We start from the raw sequence: 17,874 nt of genomic DNA on the forward strand, positions 1-17,874 counted from the left end.
CGCAGTTTCCTTATTTGCAAAATAGGCTCCTCCACCCATCTCCCAGGAAGACCATGAGAATGAAAAGTCAAATTCCCCCAGCAACCAACTGTCCCTGCTCACATGGGACAAAGGGCCTGTGTTCCAGTGTCATTGGTGCAGAGGTGGGGGAGGGGGCCCTGAGGGCACCCCTGACCAGCTGTCCTGACCAGTCTCGTTGCTTCCCAGAGGCACCAGGGAAGGAAGGCTGGGTCCTGGGACAAGCAGCCAAATCGCTGGCTATTGATGTGCAAAACAAGCCCTGTGGGCCTCAGCCTGCCCCTTCCCACCCCCAAATTAGGGATCTGAACAGAAGCTTGCTTCTCCTGCAGTGACCATCTGGGGACCCAGGGAGGGGGCCCTGGCCAGCTTCTTTCATGCAGCTCAGATGCCTGCAGGTCACTGTCAAAGGAGGGTGGAGCCACTGAGGGCAGAGCCAGGTGGCAGTGGGCTGAGCCCAGCCTGGAGGAGCCAGGCCGAGCCTCAGGGAAGCTGCTGCCTGCTGGGCAGGACTGGGCCTGGCAGCCATGCGGGGACCCTCCCCATTCACAGCTGTCTGAGCCAGTTGCATCCTGGGGTGAGCTGTGCTGCCAGAGCGTGCCTGCCCCTGCCTTCCCTGAGGCCCCCTGTGCTGCCCAGAAGTGGGCCCCGAGATCCCCTCATTCCCCTAATCCTGGGAACTCCTGCCCCAAGAGAGGCAAGACAGATGGCACCTGTGTCCTACTCTGCTCATTTTCAGATGAGGAAACAGTCACCAAGGTCCCGCGCAAACTCCCAGCCCACCCAGCCCACACCACTTGCCTGACTCCAGTTTCCTGCTTGCCAGCTAGCGTTCCTGACAGCCAACGGGTCCGCGGGGGAGACAGCTTCAGCCAGGCTGGGAGCCAGCGGCTGGGCCTCAGGGTTTGTGTGGCTGTTGGCGGGGCTGTCCCAAGTGGGCGTGGACAGTAGCCTAGAGCTCAGGGGCACCTCAGGGCTGAGGGACTCAGGCTGGCCCTTGGGTCCTGGGTTCAGAGCAGGCTCAGGCGTGTGCCTGAGGCCAGTCAGGGTTGTGGGAAGGAAGGTCCCCCACACTGCCACAGTCTGCAGGTCCCATGATCCTGGTCCTGGGGTTGGGAAGGTGGGAGTCCTCGGCTCCAGGGGGCCGTCCCTGCCCTTCATCTCTGGCAGAGGGGCTATGGGGGAGGGAGGGGGAGGAGCCACCCCAACAGTGGGCCACAGTTCACTGTCCACAGGCCCCAGGCCACCCTCCAGAGCTGGCTCCCAGGCCACAGTCCCTCCTGTCCACAGCTCTGTCACGTCAGGACTAGGAGAGGAGTGGGTGCTGCCGACCAGGAACAAAGGGGGCAGTGTGGGGCTGGGTCTTGGAGGCAGGTGGGGTGCTCTGCGGCCCTCAGGTTCCTCATCATCCTTGAACACCTCGTTGGTCCTGTCCCTCCATGGAGGAGGCAGCTGGCTCGGGCTGTCCTTGCTAACTGGGAAGTCATTTTGGCTCTCAGGGGCGGCAGGCATCTGCAGGCCATCAATGGAAACCCTGGGCCAGGGCAGGCTGGGGAGCCCAAGGTCTGGGGCCCCTATGGGACCTTCTTCCTCAGGCAGGAAATTGATCAAAGGGTTCCCAGGTGTCTGCTCTGAGGGTGGTGGTGGGGAGCAGCTGGCCTGGCTGGGCCAAGGGCTAAGGGACCAAGATCCCGGTGCCCCCTCCTCCTTGGCTGCAGGAGGCTCTGTGGTAAGCACGGGGCTACACATGGAAGGCACAGCAGGATGGCTGTGTGGTCAGGGAGTCTGATCCCCTGTCCACTCCAGGTCTAGATCGGGCTCCTCAAAGGGCCCATAGGACAGATCCTTGTGGAAGTTGATGAAATTGTAGTCATAGTAGAAGTCGTCCACAAACACGGGCCCTGGCAGGTCCAGCTCTAGGGCCTCCTCCTCAATGGCGTTGCCCATGGTGGTTGGCTTGAGTGATGAGGTAGGTGAAGGGCCTGGGGCCAGGTGGTGCAGGATGAAGTTAGCCTCATTGAAGAGCTCATGGCTGGAGGAGCCACTGCCTGAGCCTTCAGGGCCCAGTGTGTCCGGGGGCCACCGAAAGGGTGGCAGAGAGCAGGTGACTTCGCTGGCTGGCTGCTGGGCCTCGACAAAGGGACACCGGGACACCGGTGTCATTGGTGCAGAGGACATTTTGGTTCTGAGTGCCCTCCCCACATGTCACTGAGCACTGCAGGGGAAGCCAGGGTGAGGGGCTTAGGCTGGGAGGCAGGGTGCCAGGGGATGCTGGGGCATGGCTGGGTAACCTGTCGACTGCCCTATGTTAGGGTGGCAGAGACCCCAGCCAGCCCTGCCCAGCTCAAGGCCATGGCTGTGGACATGCTTGCCAGGGGCTTCCTGATCCCTGAGGCTTTAGAGTCAGGGGCTGGACCCTGGAATGCCCAGGCTCCCTCCCACCCACGAGGGCTCCAGGAAGGCTGTCTGCCTACCTGTAGCCAAAGACCAAGGGTGGAGCTGGAGGCGGGCCCCCTCCTATCCCACACTCACCTGAGACCAGTTCCCCACAGCCCAGGTGGCCGGACAGGGCACATGGCAGTTTCAATGGGTTTCAGTAGGGGGCCGGGGAAGGTGTTCACAGGCGGGTGGCTCCAGGGCGCTCTGCTCATCCAGCCCCACAGTGCAGATGCAGAGCCCGGCCTGGCCGGAGAGGTCCCCAGGCCCACAGGAGCTGGAGCACAGCTGCCACTCACCTGCCCACCACCTGGTGAGGGCACATGGGTGGCATCACCGTGGCATCAGATGAGTGGCATCAGCAGGCTCACCAGCAGGGAGGGCCAGGCTGGGCTTCCAGGCCCTCGGGGCTTGGGCAGAGCTGGGACTGAGGCCAGTGGATGATTCTCCAGAGCTCTAAGCCCAGTTAAGTGTCCTGCCCTCAAAGCTTGGTGACATGGCACAGCCCCTCCGCTCCTGCCACCCTCCCCTCAGGGAAACTGAGTGTGACCTGAGGCCTACTTCAAATCCAGGGACCCAAAGAGGAGGACCACAGGTGTCCAGGCTGGCCCAGGCTGGGGTGAGGGGTGACTGGGGGCTGGGGCTTCAGCTTTGGGAAAAGAATGAAAGCCCGGCTCCCTCTGCTCCTCCCCGGGGCCTCTGGGGACCCAGATGTAGGGGCCTGTGGCAGACCAGGACACCTGGGGGTGGGAAGTTGGCGGGACAGTGGGGGCGGGCTCACCTGGCAGGGCAGGGCTGCTCGCTGCACTTCCTCTGGCAGTCATCGGGCCAGCCCTGGGGGGCAGAGTGCTCTCCGTCCATGGGCCCTGCCTGCCACTCTAAGCAGTACACACTCTGCCTCTACACAGCTAGGGGCCATGGGACTCAGCCTGGGACTGGCACCCAGGTGCCCACCACCCAAGACCCAAAGACACCCTTTCTGCCAGACCCTCCCAGCGCCTCACTGCCCATGTCAGGATGAAGGCAGACCTCCACCGTCGCTTCTTCTTGTCCTCCTGGTTCTCACTCACACCCTCTCCTATGTAGCCTCCCCTCTGACTGCCCCTGGACGGGTGGCAGAGTGTGGAGGTTTCGTGGGTTGAGTGCCCAGACCCTCTGCTTCCTAACTGAGATGCCTGGACAGCTCATTTGGCCTCTCTGAACCTCAGCGTCCTCCTCTGGGAAGTGGGAGCAACAATCCTGCCTCCTCCAAGCCCTGGAGGGAGGACTGCGTGTGTTCTTGCATGTGCAGGCTCGGCCTGTGCCCCGCACATCCTAAGAGCTCGATCCATGCCAGCTGCTGCTAGCATGCAAACCCAGTCATGGTGTCAAGGCCATCCCACCGTCCACACCCTTCCCAATGGCTCAGAGAATATCTGGAAAAGAAATTGGGCAACAAGGGGCAGCCCCTGCTCTCCACCCCTGTACCAACCTTGGCACTGCTCCTGTCCTTCACACCATCTGCCACTGCCCATCCTGGGGCCTTTGCACGGCCATGCTCCTCACCTTGGACACTCACTCCCATACTGCCTATTGAGGCCCAGCCGCAGGACCCTGTCTGCAGGTGGCTCTGCCTTCTCAGCTCCATCCCCACCCTGTGGTCCAAAGAGTAAGTTGTCCCTCCCCTGAGCTGCCAGTCCCACACCTGTCCCCCTCTTTCCTCACCAACAGATTCTGATTTTGTTCAAGGAGCAATGAGACCAGCTGAAAACACACCCCACTGCCGCTCCCTTGCAACTATGGGGGTTTGGGACACAGTCCTGGCTGGGGAGAAAAAGGCACGAGTCCCTCACTGGGAGTCAGCCCTTTCCCCTCTCTTTCTTCCTGCCCGGTACAGGGTAAGAGCCCTGGAAGGGAGGACAGCATCTGTGACAAGCAGGAGTGAGGGGAGGCTGCTGTGGCAAGGATGGTGTGACTGAGGGCCAATCAGCTCCAGGTCCTGCCACCTTGGACTGTGCACCTGGGACTTCCTGCCTGAGACAAAGAACCCCTGTCTGTTCCAGTCACCATGGGGCACTTGCCTCTGCAGACACTCCTAAGTGGTCCCCCTGCGAAGCAGCCAATTTGCTGAAAGACAATTCCCAAATGTCTAATCCTGCAAATGTATGTGCTGTTTTTCACGTTTGTCCAATTAAAGACCTGCTGTGTGACTGTGGGCAAGTCTTCGGCCACCCTCTGGGCCTCGGTTTCCTCCTGTATAAAGTGGGGTTGGGGCTGCCTCTGCAGAGGGCTGTTGAGAAGCTGGGACAAGCTTCAGGCATGACTGGCACTGACTGGAGGGACTGCTCCAAGTCTCTAGCCCATGACACCAGCATCCTAACGAGCCCTTGCGTCCTCGGCCTCCCTCCTGGTGGCAGTACCCCAGCCCGGATCTAAAGGAAGCTTCCAGGGCCTCAGCCAGCTGAGAGGTCTGACCGAGCACAGCTCCTGAAACCCTCTGCATCTAGGCCAGGGTCACTGGCCCCCACCCAGCTCAGACCTGGAGGTCAGGAGGCAGGGAGGGCCACAGGCCAGTCTTGGATAAGCACAGGGACCTGGGTGGGGCTGGCTGTGAACCCCATGCCTGCCACGGGTGGCCTCCTGAAGTGAAGATTAGCCAGGTAGTGCCTCAGGTCTACGGTACCACTGACCTCTGCGTCTCAGCAGATCTTCACACCACCCCGCTTAGATGGGGAAACAGAGGCCCAGAGAGGTGAAATCACTCACCTCAGGCCATCCCTTCAGTGCTGGCCCATCCTCCCAGCTGCCCCCGGTCTCATCTCAGACCTTTGTTGTGCCTCTGAGGCCACCAAGCCCCTCCCGCTGAGTGCCCCCTACAGACGAGCTGCAAGACTGAGGGCCTGGCCTGCAAAAACTGCATTTGCCCTTGACTACAACTTTACTGGATGGGCACTGCTGTTATATAGATGGGGAAACAGAGGCCCAGAGAAGGGGTGAAGAGGGGATTCGAACTCAGAGCCATCTAAGGTGCAGGGCTCTTCCCCACTGCCCTCTCCTGCCTCCTTCCAGCCAGCAGCTGCTTTGCCATGTGGCCTCTGATGAGTCTCTCCAGTCTCTGGACCTCAGTGTCCCCCTCTCTGGAAAGGGGTCAGCAGTGGGGACCCTGTCAGCCCCCAGAACACTGCTTGAAAGTGACTCAAGGTGGCCTGGACACTCGGACTGACCATTATGAGGACACTTCTAAGAGCCAGAGGCTGGGACAGAGCCAAGCTCCTGCAATCGGCTGACTGCTTGGGTCCCTCTGTCCCATTGCCCAGGGCACCCTGGGCCCCACACTCACATAGGCTGCGTGCACTGCTGCTCGGCGCTCTGTATGCCCAGGCCACAGCTCCGGGAGCAGATGGACCAGGCGCTCCAGCCGGACCAGCCACCATCCACCGCCTCGGGCCGGAAGCCCACAGGTACGCACTCCCCATTGAGACAACACTACTGTGACAGATGGAGGTAGATCCACCCCAGCCCCCAGCTTATCAGTCATCCTCACCCTAGTGAGAACAAGGTGGGTGGGAAGGCTGAGAAAGGCACAGAGGGGAAGGATGGAAGGTGAGAGAGACCCCCTCACAATCATCACAATCATCTGTGACCCAGGCCACAGGGAGGAGCTGAGCAGGGAGTAAAACAGCCCACGTGCTGACTCAGCTGAAGACACCCTGGGGAATCATGGAATCAAGCCCTGGCCCCAGTGCCTCTGCTTTGCAGATGGGGCCTTGGGAGGCAGAGAGTGCGGGGCTCTGCTAGAAGCACAAGCAAGACTGTGAGCCGGGGCTGACCCCAGGGCCTGGTTACAGCAGGTCTGGCGTCTCACACACCCACCGCCGGGACTGGGGACATCCCCTACCTTATTCTCCCCACACCGGGTGCTGTCCACGGCTGCATTCAGCTTGGAGTGACAGGTGGTCCCCACAGAGCACCAGATTGTGTGGCAGACATTCTGCGAGGAGGAGGGCATGGGCCATACCCTCACCCCCCCCCAGTGCCACCACCCACCCTGCCCCCTCCCTGTCCCCAAGGGTCCCCTGGGCACCCCTCCACATGGCAGGGGCCCACAGACCCCCAGAGGTCCCTTCTTGTGTGCCTGCTCCCACCTTCCTCCCCGGACCATGTGGTGGTGTGGGGCGCCCAGGGCTGTGCTCCTCAGAGCCGTCCCCAGCTGTCCCCACCTCTCCGGGCCCAGCCCCTCCTCTGGAAACACTCCCGTTAGAAGATCACTTCAGGCAATCTTCTCCAGGATAAATAGACCCTCCCCACTGGGGTTCCTTTTCCCTCTTATGAGCCAGCTCCAGAGAGGCTAAGGGACTTGCCGGAAGTGTCACAGTCGGTCCATGGTTGACCCAGAATTCAGAGCTGGGTATGTGGCCGCCCATCCCTGTCCTCTCCCACAGGCCACCTGATGTCTCACAGTATCACTCGGTGGCGCAGCCCAGGCCAGGTGAGGTTACTCCCAGGCTGGCATCCACGGGCTGGTGAGAGCTGTCCCCTGAGCCCTCCTGCCAGGTCCCCACACCCCCACACCCACATCAGCCCCACTCACATCCATGTCCTCGCAGAAGGCAGAGTAGGCCCTGTACTGGAGGCGGCACTGGTGGCTCACATCATAGAGGACGCCAGGCAGCACTGAGGGGAAGTCGATGATGTCCTTGGCAGGAGGGTCGTCTAGGCACAGGCCCTACCCACGGCTAGAGATGGGACGGGAGGATGGAGGGGGCGCAGCCTGTGAGACCCATCGGAGAAGCCTCTGTGGGGCTGGGAGAGGAGAAGTGGGAGGGGGCACAGAGCTCTACAACTGTAGGAAACTCCAGCCTCCCCGCTTGGTTCAGCTGATCCTCCAACCACAGCCAGCAGCACAGGCCCTCCCGGCCTCTCTCATCTCACCTCCTGGGCACTCCAGCTGGCTAAACAACCCCAACCCCAAATCCCAGCCCTCTGCACACGCTGCCAGGGCCCTTTCCTCAGAAGGCCTCCTGGACCGCCAAGCCCTCATGTGGCCCTGCTCTCTGACCCTGCAGCCTTCGTCCCTGAGCCCAGACCCCGGAGCCAGGCCCGACAAGGATCCAGAGAACATCACTTCACAGTTGACACAACAGAGCCTCCGACGGCCCCACGCAGGCAGAGACCTCGGGTCGTCTGTGGAAGGGCGAGGTCTGGAAAGCAGCCCCTCCCCTGGGAGAGAGCCCAGGGCAGCCATGCCTGTCCCCCGAGTTGTTCAAGGGTCAGCTATACTCTTATATTTGCATTTAAAACTGGCACTGCACAAAAAAGAGATGAATGATACAATTTATGCCAATAATTTAAATTTAAAACTTTTTCTTACTTAGAACAACATTAAATAGCAAATTAAAAAACAAAACAAAACAACAAAACCCACCAGAACAGTCTGGGCATGGTGACTCATGCCTGTAATTCCAGCACTCTGGGAGGTCGAGGTGGGTGGATCACTTGAGGTCAGGAGTTCAAGACCAGTCTGGCCAACATGGCAAAACCCTGTCTCTACTAAAAATATAAAAATTAGCCAGGCACTGTGGCACACACCTGTAGTTCCACCCACTCAGGAGGCTGAGGCAGGAGAATTGCTTGAACCCAGGAGGCAGAGGTTGCAGTGAGCCCAGATTGTGCCATTGCACTCCAGACTGGGAGACAGAGTGAGATTCTGTCTCAACAAACAAACAAACAACAACAACAACAAGAACACCAGAACAAATGAAGAGAACATGAAAAAATGGAGAAAGCTTCGTATTTCAGTTCCCTTAGTGGCCCCTTCTTCCTGCCTTTCACTGGATCTTGTGTCCGGCCCTCGTCTCCTCCAGCCTCATTTCCTATGCAGCCTTGGCTCCCATAGCCTTGCTCAGGGTTCTGCCGTTCCCTGAAATCTTTCCCACTCCTTCACGGCTGCAGGCCTTTCTCAGGCTTCCTCTACCAGGAACGCCATTCTTATCCCTTCTGCACATGTGTGAATTCTCGCTCCTCCTCCAAGTTCAAGCTCAAGTGTCCCTTCCAGGAGGACATTTGGGACGCCAGCACCACATCTTTGCCAGGTGCCCCTCTGCTTCCCTCTACCCCGGCTCTGCAGTATGACTGTCTGCCTCTCCCCCATTAGACCTTGACCTCACAGATCAAGACCTTGTCCCTCTGCTTCCCTCTACCCCTCCAATGTGACTGTCTGCAGCTCTCCCAGTAGACCTTGACCTCATGGATCAGGGCGTAGGGGCCCGGTGCTAGAGGACTACCTCAAGGTATACTGGCGGCTGCAGTGGGACCAGGTGGGGGGAGCGGCGTCGTACAGGAGCTGTGGAGACATGATGAAAGGCCGTTTCCCAATGGGTTCACAGTCATTGCCGCTTCCGTCATGCTGAATGCCAAAACTGTGTGAGAGCACAGGCCCCAGGGGCGGGCAAGTTGGCGGGAGGCCACCCAATGGCCGCAGCCTTGAGAAAGTCACATTCCCTCTCTGAGTTTCCTTAATGTAAAATGAGGGTATGACAGCTAGGATCCAGGGGCTCCTGCTCTGGCCTGAAATGAGGGCCAGGGACCCACAGCAGCCCTACCCCTGCCTGGGGGCTGGCCAGCAATGGCAAACCAGGTGGCACAGATGGGGGCCCGTGATGGCCCCTGCAAGCTCACTGGCCTCAAGAACAGTCTGACAGAGGTTCCCACTCACAGGTCCTTGTCCCAAGGCTGTGCACTTGAGTTAAGGGATCTGAGCTGCTGTGTCACAGAAAGGTCTCCAGAGACCATCCTTGGGAAGGACACGAGAAAAATTATTTCCTGAGCATCTACTATGTGCCAGGGGCCATGCTAAGCACTTTCAGAAAAACAATCTCACTCAGTTCTCATTATTACTCCCAGGGAGGCTCAGAGAGTCTGAGGAACTAGTGAGCGTAACACAGCCAGGAAATTGCAGTACTGCGGCAGGTTGTTCTTTCTGCAGTCATAGGCAGCTTTAAGGTCCTGCAGGCACGGCCATCACCCACGAAACCCGGACATCTGAATGGATGGCCCCAACAGCTTTGATCACAGAACCCTCTGGGAGCCTGCCTTTGAAAGCTTGCTGGACAATCTAAGATGCTGCCATATTCGCCAGCTCAACAGCCCAAGCACAGGTTGCTGGAGGCCTGTGAAGGCAGGAGCCTCAGGCAGCGGTGTCAGATGGAGGGAGCCTTGGACATCACTGAATCCAAACCCCTCAATCTATGGGAAGCACACAGAGGCCTAGAGAGGGCAGGCACTGGCCCAGGCCACAGAGCAAACAGGAACAGGGACAGGGATCGAGAGTAAAAAATACAGCACTGAGGGAAATGGGGAGGCACAGCCAAAGACCTACGATGACTTTCTGGCCCATCACAACTCCCCTTTAAATAAGACTCTCTCCAGGCCAGTCCCAGAGATGCCCAGGCAGGCCTCTCTCCTGCTTTACAGGGAAGCAGCCTGGTTGTGGGGAGGGGACAGTGCAGGGACAGCACATGGCCACAGTCGGGGCTCCTTCTCCAGAGAGCTTCCTTTCCCCTGTACTTTGTGACCCACAGGCTGGATACCTGGTGCCCCCAGGCTGGGAGGGTGAAGCTCAGCTCTCCGTGTAGCAATGGGGGCAGGCATGGTACTGTGCCCGAGCTCGTGGGCTACAGTGAAGCCCAGTGGCAGGCCTGTGTCCTCGTTGATGCTGCAGCTGCAGTGCGGCAGGCACATGCCCGCCACGTGGGACAGGCCCAGGGTCTCACAGGGCCGGTTCATGGCTGCACACAGGTCCTTCCTGCATAGGCAGAGAAGCAGCCTTCAGGTTAACCTGGCCCTGTGCTAGGCCCACCTGAGCGAAGGCCAGGGAAGGGTCCCCCCGAACTGATTCCAAGCGGAAAGGATGTCCCTCCCACCGTTCTGTGGCATGAGGCCAGCACAGTGGCCACGTGGGAAGCAGGTGCTCTCATTCACACACAATCCACTGGGCATCTCTTTGGCCCTTGGGAGCACAGACCCGCACAGAACCATTTTGGTTACCATCCAGCAGGGGTGCTGACAGAAGCTGCCAGAGTCCAGCAGAGGGAAAACAACTGCCTCTGGACAGATCAGCAGTTGCCAGAGGTTAGGGGAGGAGAGAAGAAGGTGGCTGTGACTATAAACTGGTAGTACAAGACATCCTTCTGATGAGACAGATCTGTATCTAGACTGTGGGGGTGGGTAGGTGAACCCACAGTGATGAAACTGCACAGAACTGAATACACACACATTCACACAAAGGGCAGTACGTGTGGAACTAATGATATCTGAGGAAGTCTGTGGATGGTATCAGTGTCAGTTTCCTGGTTGGGATACTGTGCTCTAGTCATGCAAGATGTTACCACTGGGGGAGATGGATGAAGGCTATACATGCCCTCTCTCTATTATTTCTAACAACAGCATGAAGATCCACAATTATTTCAAAATAAAATGACGTCCCCGAGTGCAGACAGAATCCAGCCTTGGGCCAAAGGTGCGCAAACTCTCCTCAAAATGGGGCTCCCTGAGAGCACGGCCCCCTCCTCCACCAGGGCTTCTCCCGCAGGGCTGTGAAGCACCTCCCTGAGATGTAGGCTCCCACCCTCCTGCGGCTGGTGGTACCTGCTGAGCAGGATGGCGGTGTCATGGTACAGGGGGTGGGCGTCCCTCTTCATGTTGATGCTTTTCTGCCACTTGCAGAAGCTCTTCAGGGTGTTGTCTGCATGGTGTGTGGTCTTTAGGTTCTCCTGGGAGCAGAGAGAATGACTGCTCATGCCTCCCCTGAGTTCCAAGAAGGTCAGGCCTCATTGTCCTCCGTACAAAGGCAGGAGACAGAGGCCCAGCAGGGCAGTGGGAGGCCCACAGGCACCAGTCCAGCTTCTGGCCTGACCACCCCTCCTGTAGGAACCTCCTGCAGGGGACCTGGGACCTGAGAGAGGGTCCTTCAGGAACCAGGGGTTGGCAGGGGACACGGTCCAGGCCAAGGAGGCCTTCACTATGCCCTTCCATACAGAGCAGCACAGGTCATGGTGCAGGAGGGCTCTGGCAGCCAAAGCCATTGCTGGGCACCATGGGACCACATGACCACTCACCTCTTCATTTTCCAGAAGGACCAGGCGCACAGTGGTGATGTGGATGTGGTTCCCAATGCTGGGGTCATGAAACAGGCCAGCCACCTGCCCAAGAGATGAGGGGGTCAGGCTGTCACCAGAATGAAGGATACAAGGAGCCAATGCCCACCCAACCCACCCTCCCACCCAGGGCAACGCACACCCATGCTCACACACAGGGACGCTCACACGGGTGCACACAGGCTGCACAGTGGACAGGTGATGCACGTACACCAATGCATGAATGTCCCCATACCTCACACACACTACCCCAACCCGGCAGCCCCAGGACCTGAAGAGGACAAGAGACCTCCGAAGCCCCTTCCCAGACCACAAATCTTTCCTAGACCACAGACAGGTAAGCTCGGTATCAGTCCCCAGCAAAGTGACTCCAGAGGACCAGAAGTGGTGAGGGTCTGCTCGGCCTGCCTGAGGACTGACCCACGCTGTATTCTGAGTCAGGGCTAGGGACAGCTTAGTACTACCACAAAGGCCTTCCCTCAGCATGTATAACCTCACTGTCTCCCAGGAGCTATGGGGGGAATACAGGCATTGAGAGATGTTTGAGGGAGGCAGGGTCTTAATTGGCTGATCAACTCAACCAAGCAGCATTGGTTAATGGCCCAAGGTCAGTGTAGGGTGTTTCAACTGGATAAATGATACCCAGGGAAGCCCAGCCCTGTTCTGCTGCAGGCCTGGAGAGCATGCCAAGGTGTGCAGTGTTTGTGAAGGTAAGATCTGGAGGTACAGGTAACCACAGGCTCCCGGTGAGCTGAAAGTGTGACAAGAGCCCCTCGAAAAGGGCTTGTGACCTCTGAGAGCAAGAACAGAATTGGGGGTGAAAATGGGGTGAAACTGGCTGGGCACGGTGGCTCACACCTGTAATCCTGGCACTTTGGGAGGCCAAGATGGGCAGAAAACGAGGTCAGGAGTTTGAAACCAGCCTGGCCAACATGCAGAAACCCCATCTCTACTAAAAATACAAAAAAATTAGCCGAGTGTGGTGGCATGCGCCTATAGTCCCAGCTACTCAGGAGGCTGCGGCAAGAAAATCAGTTGAACCAGGAGGCAGAGGTTGCAGTGAGCCGAGATCGCGCCACTGAACTTCGACCCAGGTAACAGAGAAAGACTTCATCTGAAAGAAAGAAAGAAAGAAAGAAAGAAAGAAAGAAAGAAAGAAAGAAAGAAAGAAAGAAAGAAAGAAAGAAAGAAAGAAAGAGAGAAAAAGAAAGAAAACGGGGTGAAAAGGGACCTGTCTTGCTATCCTTGGGACAAACCCACCCAAGTTCTAGGACTCAGGTCTGAATCTAGCATGGGGAGAATGATGATAAATTGGAGTCTGTAGGTGGCGTTGGTAAAGAAAGGTGTGGCTATCCTGAAGGTGGCTGTGGGTCAGATAGTGCAGCAGCCAAAAAAATAGCTGCAGCCAATCTTGATTGAGCCTAACATGTACAGTCCCTGTGCTTGGACTTAGCACGCATTATGTCATTTAATCTTGTTACTTCTAAGGTAGGCACAATTATCCTCGTTTTACAAATGAAGTAACTGAAGCTCAAAGAGAGGGTGAAACTGGGCTCGGAATTCAGGTTTTGCTATTTCAAAGCCCCTGCTTACTTCCTAAATTTGGGGAATGCTGCCTGCCTATTCTGTTGGGAATTCTCAACGCATATTTATTTTGAAGGCTCTGAGAAGTCCTGTAGTAAAGAAGTCTGTTTTACCTTTTTTTTTTTTAATGAGACAGGGTCTCACTTTGTCACCCATATGGAGTGCAGTTGCATGATCTCGGCTCACTGCAGCCTCGACCTCCTGGGCTCAAGCAGTCCTCCCACCTTAGTCCCTCAAGTAGCTGGGATGACAGGTGCGCACCACCATGCCTGGCCCGTTTTACTTGTTTTAATCCTGTGTGGCCAAACTTATTCAACAGCAGAGTCTTTTTTCATAGTACGCTACTGGCATTCTTTGGAACACATTCCCTGAAATATTCCTTGGGAAATGCTATGATGAGACAGAGTCCCCAAGTGCAGGATCATGCTCTTCCACATCCATCACTTTATCCCAGGTAGAGCGATGGCTCTCGACAAGTCAGTCTTAAATAAACATCTGATCCCGAGGGAACATCTGTTCCCCATCCTTTTGGTCCACCCTGACCCAGGGCACATGTCTCCAGGGTCTCTCCTCAGCAAGTTCTCTGGGGCATTAGGAACCACACAGGGATCAGAGGCCAGGGACCTGAATTCCCCTCCTGGCTCTGCCCCAGACCTGTGCTGTGTGGCTCTGCCTGGTCACTTACCTTCTTTGATCTTGAGATTCCCTGACTAAAAATAGGAATAAGTTGATCTGCCTCGCAGGGGGACCTCAAAGGGCAAATGAAATGGTGGATATAAACACAGTAAAGTACTGTGTCCATGGGAGGGGAACTCCTGGGCCTGACAAAACTGGCTACTGGGCCCCTATCTCCCTGTGTCACTTCTTCCCACCCTGGGGGGTTAGTACATCCCAACACAGGCTGACCCCACCCTCTAAACCCCAGCCAGGGGAGGCTGGCCAAGACCCAGCCCAGCTGGCCCTACTGGGCCTGCTCCCCGACCCAGGCTGCACCAGATCAGAAGAGGAAGCACATCTAAGAAGCTGGGGAAACTGAGGCCAAGAAGCATACCTCTGTGGATATGTGCTCCAGCAAATGCAGTACCAGAGCTGTGGGCAGGTTGAGATTGGCATGCCAGCCAAGCATTCCCCAAACCCTAGCAACCCTTAGTAGGCAGCTCCTCACCTGGACTGGCCAGCACTGCTGCTGCTCTGCAGAGGAGGTACTGGGTACCACACTCCAGGTCCCAGTAATAGAGGTTAGTTATTCTAGGGTGGGAGCAGGGTGGTAGGGGGGAGGGAGGTTCCTGGCTAGTGGCCCTGTTGGAGCTGGGCATGGCTCACCTGGCCTGGGCACTGGGGGAAGAATGGCTGGCAGAGTCAGGTGCCATAGGCTGTGGGGCGGAGGGAGCAGAGGCAGGTTGAGTCCCAAGGTGGGAGAGGTAGGTGAGATGGAGCGAGGGAGGTCAGTCTAGGGGATTGACTGGGGCAGGCCTGAAAAGCAGAGGACACAGTCTTGTGGCACAATTAAGGGCACAGGCTATGGTGATGTATCCGTCTGTCTATCTGTGTCCTCTGGTCTAAGGGACACTGGGCATGGGGATGTTAAGAGGGGCTTCTAGAAAGGCCCCTTCATGTCCCCAGGCCCAGCACCCACCCGAGAACTGGGAGCAGAAGAGCATACCTTGCATCCCACAGGTGCTTGGAGCACTGGAATCACCCCACTGTGCCAGCCTCTCCGGGGCCTGATGCTTGTACACCACATGGGCTGGGCGTGGCTGGGCCGGGCCGGGCCGGGGCAGCGTCCAGGGGCTCAATGAAGTAGTCCTCATTGGAGAGCTAGAACACACCTTCCTGGGGAAGAAGCACCAGGGTCACACAGGGAGGACTGGCCCTCAGCTGCTCTTCCTGCACGTCCCAGAGGCCCATCCTGCCCAGCTGAGCCCCCACTGCCCACACCACTTGTGACTGCCCACAGACACTCTGCACTTTCCTCCTGCTGGGCCTTTGCACACTCTGTAGCCTGCACCTGGAAAGCCCTTCTCTGCCATTTCACATACAGCCAAACCTTCAAAGCAGAGCTCAGAAGGCTCCAAATCTGACAAAATGCTGTCTTCCAGAGTCCTAGACAGCCATCCTGAGTGGGGAGGCTTGTGCCCAGGCCTCCAGGCTATTCTCCATTTCCTCTGCATGCCAGCCATTTCCAGCACTGTGCTCCCTCCCACATGGCCAGGGCTTCTGACCTTCCCTCTATCTCCCTAAGGGAACAAATCACTCCAAAGCATCTACACCCACACCCGAGCAGAGGAGATGCCCATGGCCACCAGGACACCCTGTTCTCTGGGCCCAGGGCCGCCCAGATAAGGGAAGCTGGCAGGAGTGTCTTGGACATGTCCGCCAGCATTCAGAATCCACAGAGGGGAGGGGCCCTGGGAAGCATCTTTGATGCCCACTACCTCCTGAGGAAGCTCAGGGCTCCAACATGGAAGAAGGTCTTACGTGCCTCGGACTTCCCCTTGTAGGCACCAATTCTGCTACTTGGGTCACACAGGACCAGGGAGCCTGGAGGGAGGGCTGGAGAGTGCATCAGCTCTTCGGTCTGGAGACCTGGGTATGAATGTGGAGTGCCCCCCTTCCACCCACCAGTCACTGAATGACTAGGTGACCCCGGGCAAGTTCCCCTCTGAGCCTGTTTCCACATCTGTGAAATGGGAATGATGCCCTGTGTGCACAGGTGCTGCTTAGGTTCAACAACATCAACTGTACATTAAGGGACAGGCACAGGCTCCAAAAATGAGAATACTGTGCAGGGCAGATGGGCCTTCAAAGGTCCAGATGTTGTGCAGCTTGTATTTGGGCTGCCCTGTCATTAGGCCCTGTGCAGCCACAGCCCACGGTTTTTGCCTGAGCAATCTAAGCTGAGGGCCTCCTGGGAACAGTGGACGCTGAGAGTGTGCACACATCCCCTAGTCCTCCCAAACCCCCACCCTCCAGAGCTGGGAGAGTGGGGCTGGTCACCTGAACACAAACAGAAAGGGGCCCTGCTCCGCCTGGAGTGGAAGCTGCTCTAATCAGCCCCAGTCAGGGAGCCATTAGGGCTGCAGGCAGTAGCCAGCACCACCCTTCAGCCAGACCAAGCCAGGAAGCTGAGGCCTGCTTTTCCCGGAAGGCTGATCCAGGCAGAGGGGCTGAAAGCGGTTCCTCACCACACCCTGCAGAATGGCTACAGGGTGAGGGGTGGCTTTCCTGGAGAAGAGCAGCCCACAACTGATGCCCCAGGGAAGAGAAGCCAACTGCTTTTTCAGTTACTTAGTCCAGTCAAACAGAGGTTCTCAAAGTGGGATCTCTGGACCTGCATCTTCAACATTACCTGAGATGGTTTCAGAAATCCAAGTGTTTGGGTGCCACCCCAGACCTACCCTGCAAACATTCTGTTTAAACAGGGCCTGCAGGTGATTTGAGCTCATAGTAAACTTATCTTTTCTTTTCTCTATCTTTCTTTCATTTTTTTTTTTTTTTTTTGAGTGTCTGGGGTCTCGCTGTGTCTCCAACTGAGCGCCATCATCACACCCTACATCCTACATCCTTGAACTCCTGGGCTCAAGTGATCCTTTGGCCTCAGCCTTCCAAATAAGTGGGACTACAGGTGCACCACCACCCGGCTTTCACATTAAACTTTGAGAACTGCTGTCCTAGAGATCAACGAGGCATGCATTGTCGCTCCCATTTTACAGGCGTGAATACCGAGGCTGGCAGAGGAAAAGTGCACTGGGCAAAGCCACCAGACAAGTGCGTGGCCAGGCTGGAGCCAATCTCCACATCCCACCACCCGAGACTGCCCCGAGTATACATGTCCCAGTGCACTCAACAGGCTGTTGCAGCCGCTGGTGGCCGCCAGGCCACCCTCGAGCTCGGGATCCTGCACCTCCCCAAGCAGATGGCAGGCGGGGGTGTGGGCCCAGATGTGCCCGCGACCCAGGCCGCCAAGCCTCAGTGTCTCACTCACAAAGCCGGGCGCCAGCAGGTGTTGATTGGAGGTCAGGTTGAAGCGCAGCTCGCAGCCGCAGTATTGCAGCTGGTAGAAGGAGGGCGCGTCTAGGCGCACAGACACATTCCCGCTTGCGCAGCGTGCGGGGCCACAGCTCACAGGACAGGAAGGACCCCTAGGGGTCCACGCTAACCTGGTGCACGATGTCCAGTGCCTCCCTGGCCTTGGTTGCACGTCCTGCAGGGAGAGAACCACAAACGCCTAGGCCCAGGGCAGACCCGGGTCCTTGCTGGTGACCGGGGACCAGAGTGGAGCGGCCAAGAGGGGGCTGCTGGAGTCAGAGTATCCGGATTCAAATCCTCGCTGTGCTGTCTACTAACTCTGCTTTTCATCTTTCCGTGTCTCAGTTTCTCCATCTGGATCGTTGCAGTAACTTCTTTTGTTGTTGTTTGTGTTTTGGGATTTTTGTTTGCTTGTTTTGAGACAGTCTCGTTCTGTCGCCCAGGCTAGAGTGCGTGGCACGATCTCGGCTCACTGCAACCTCCACCTCCTGGGTTCGAGGGATTCTCCTGCCTCAGCCACACCCAGCTAATTTTTGTATTTTTAGTGGACACAGGATTTCACCACGGTGGGATGAAGTTGTTTATAGATGTCAGTTATATCCAGTTTATTAATGGCGTTGTTGAGTTCTGTTAAGTCCTTGCTGATGTTCCGCCTGCTGAATCTGTCCATTTC

General features: G+C 57.3%; 1 protein-coding gene and 1 pseudogene across 1 annotated transcript; both read right to left on the minus strand.

Annotated features, from left to right (window-relative positions):
• Nucleotides 1–753: 753 nt before the first annotated feature.
• On the minus strand, nt 754–3,278 carry LOC126959255 (A disintegrin and metalloproteinase with thrombospondin motifs 7-like). Its single transcript, XM_050798169.1, is given in 3 exon segments — nt 754–2,151; nt 2,153–2,321; nt 3,016–3,278. Coding segments are annotated over 3 exon segments (1,830 nt in total).
• A 2,491-nt stretch (nt 3,279–5,769) lies between these two features.
• Nucleotides 5,770–17,871, minus strand: LOC126959256 (A disintegrin and metalloproteinase with thrombospondin motifs 7-like; annotated as a pseudogene).
• Nucleotides 17,872–17,874: the final 3 nt, after the last annotated feature.

The sequence above is a fragment of the Macaca thibetana genome, chromosome 7 (genome assembly GCF_024542745.1).
Source record: "Macaca thibetana thibetana isolate TM-01 chromosome 7, ASM2454274v1, whole genome shotgun sequence".
Taxonomy (NCBI): Eukaryota; Metazoa; Chordata; class Mammalia; order Primates; family Cercopithecidae; genus Macaca; species Macaca thibetana.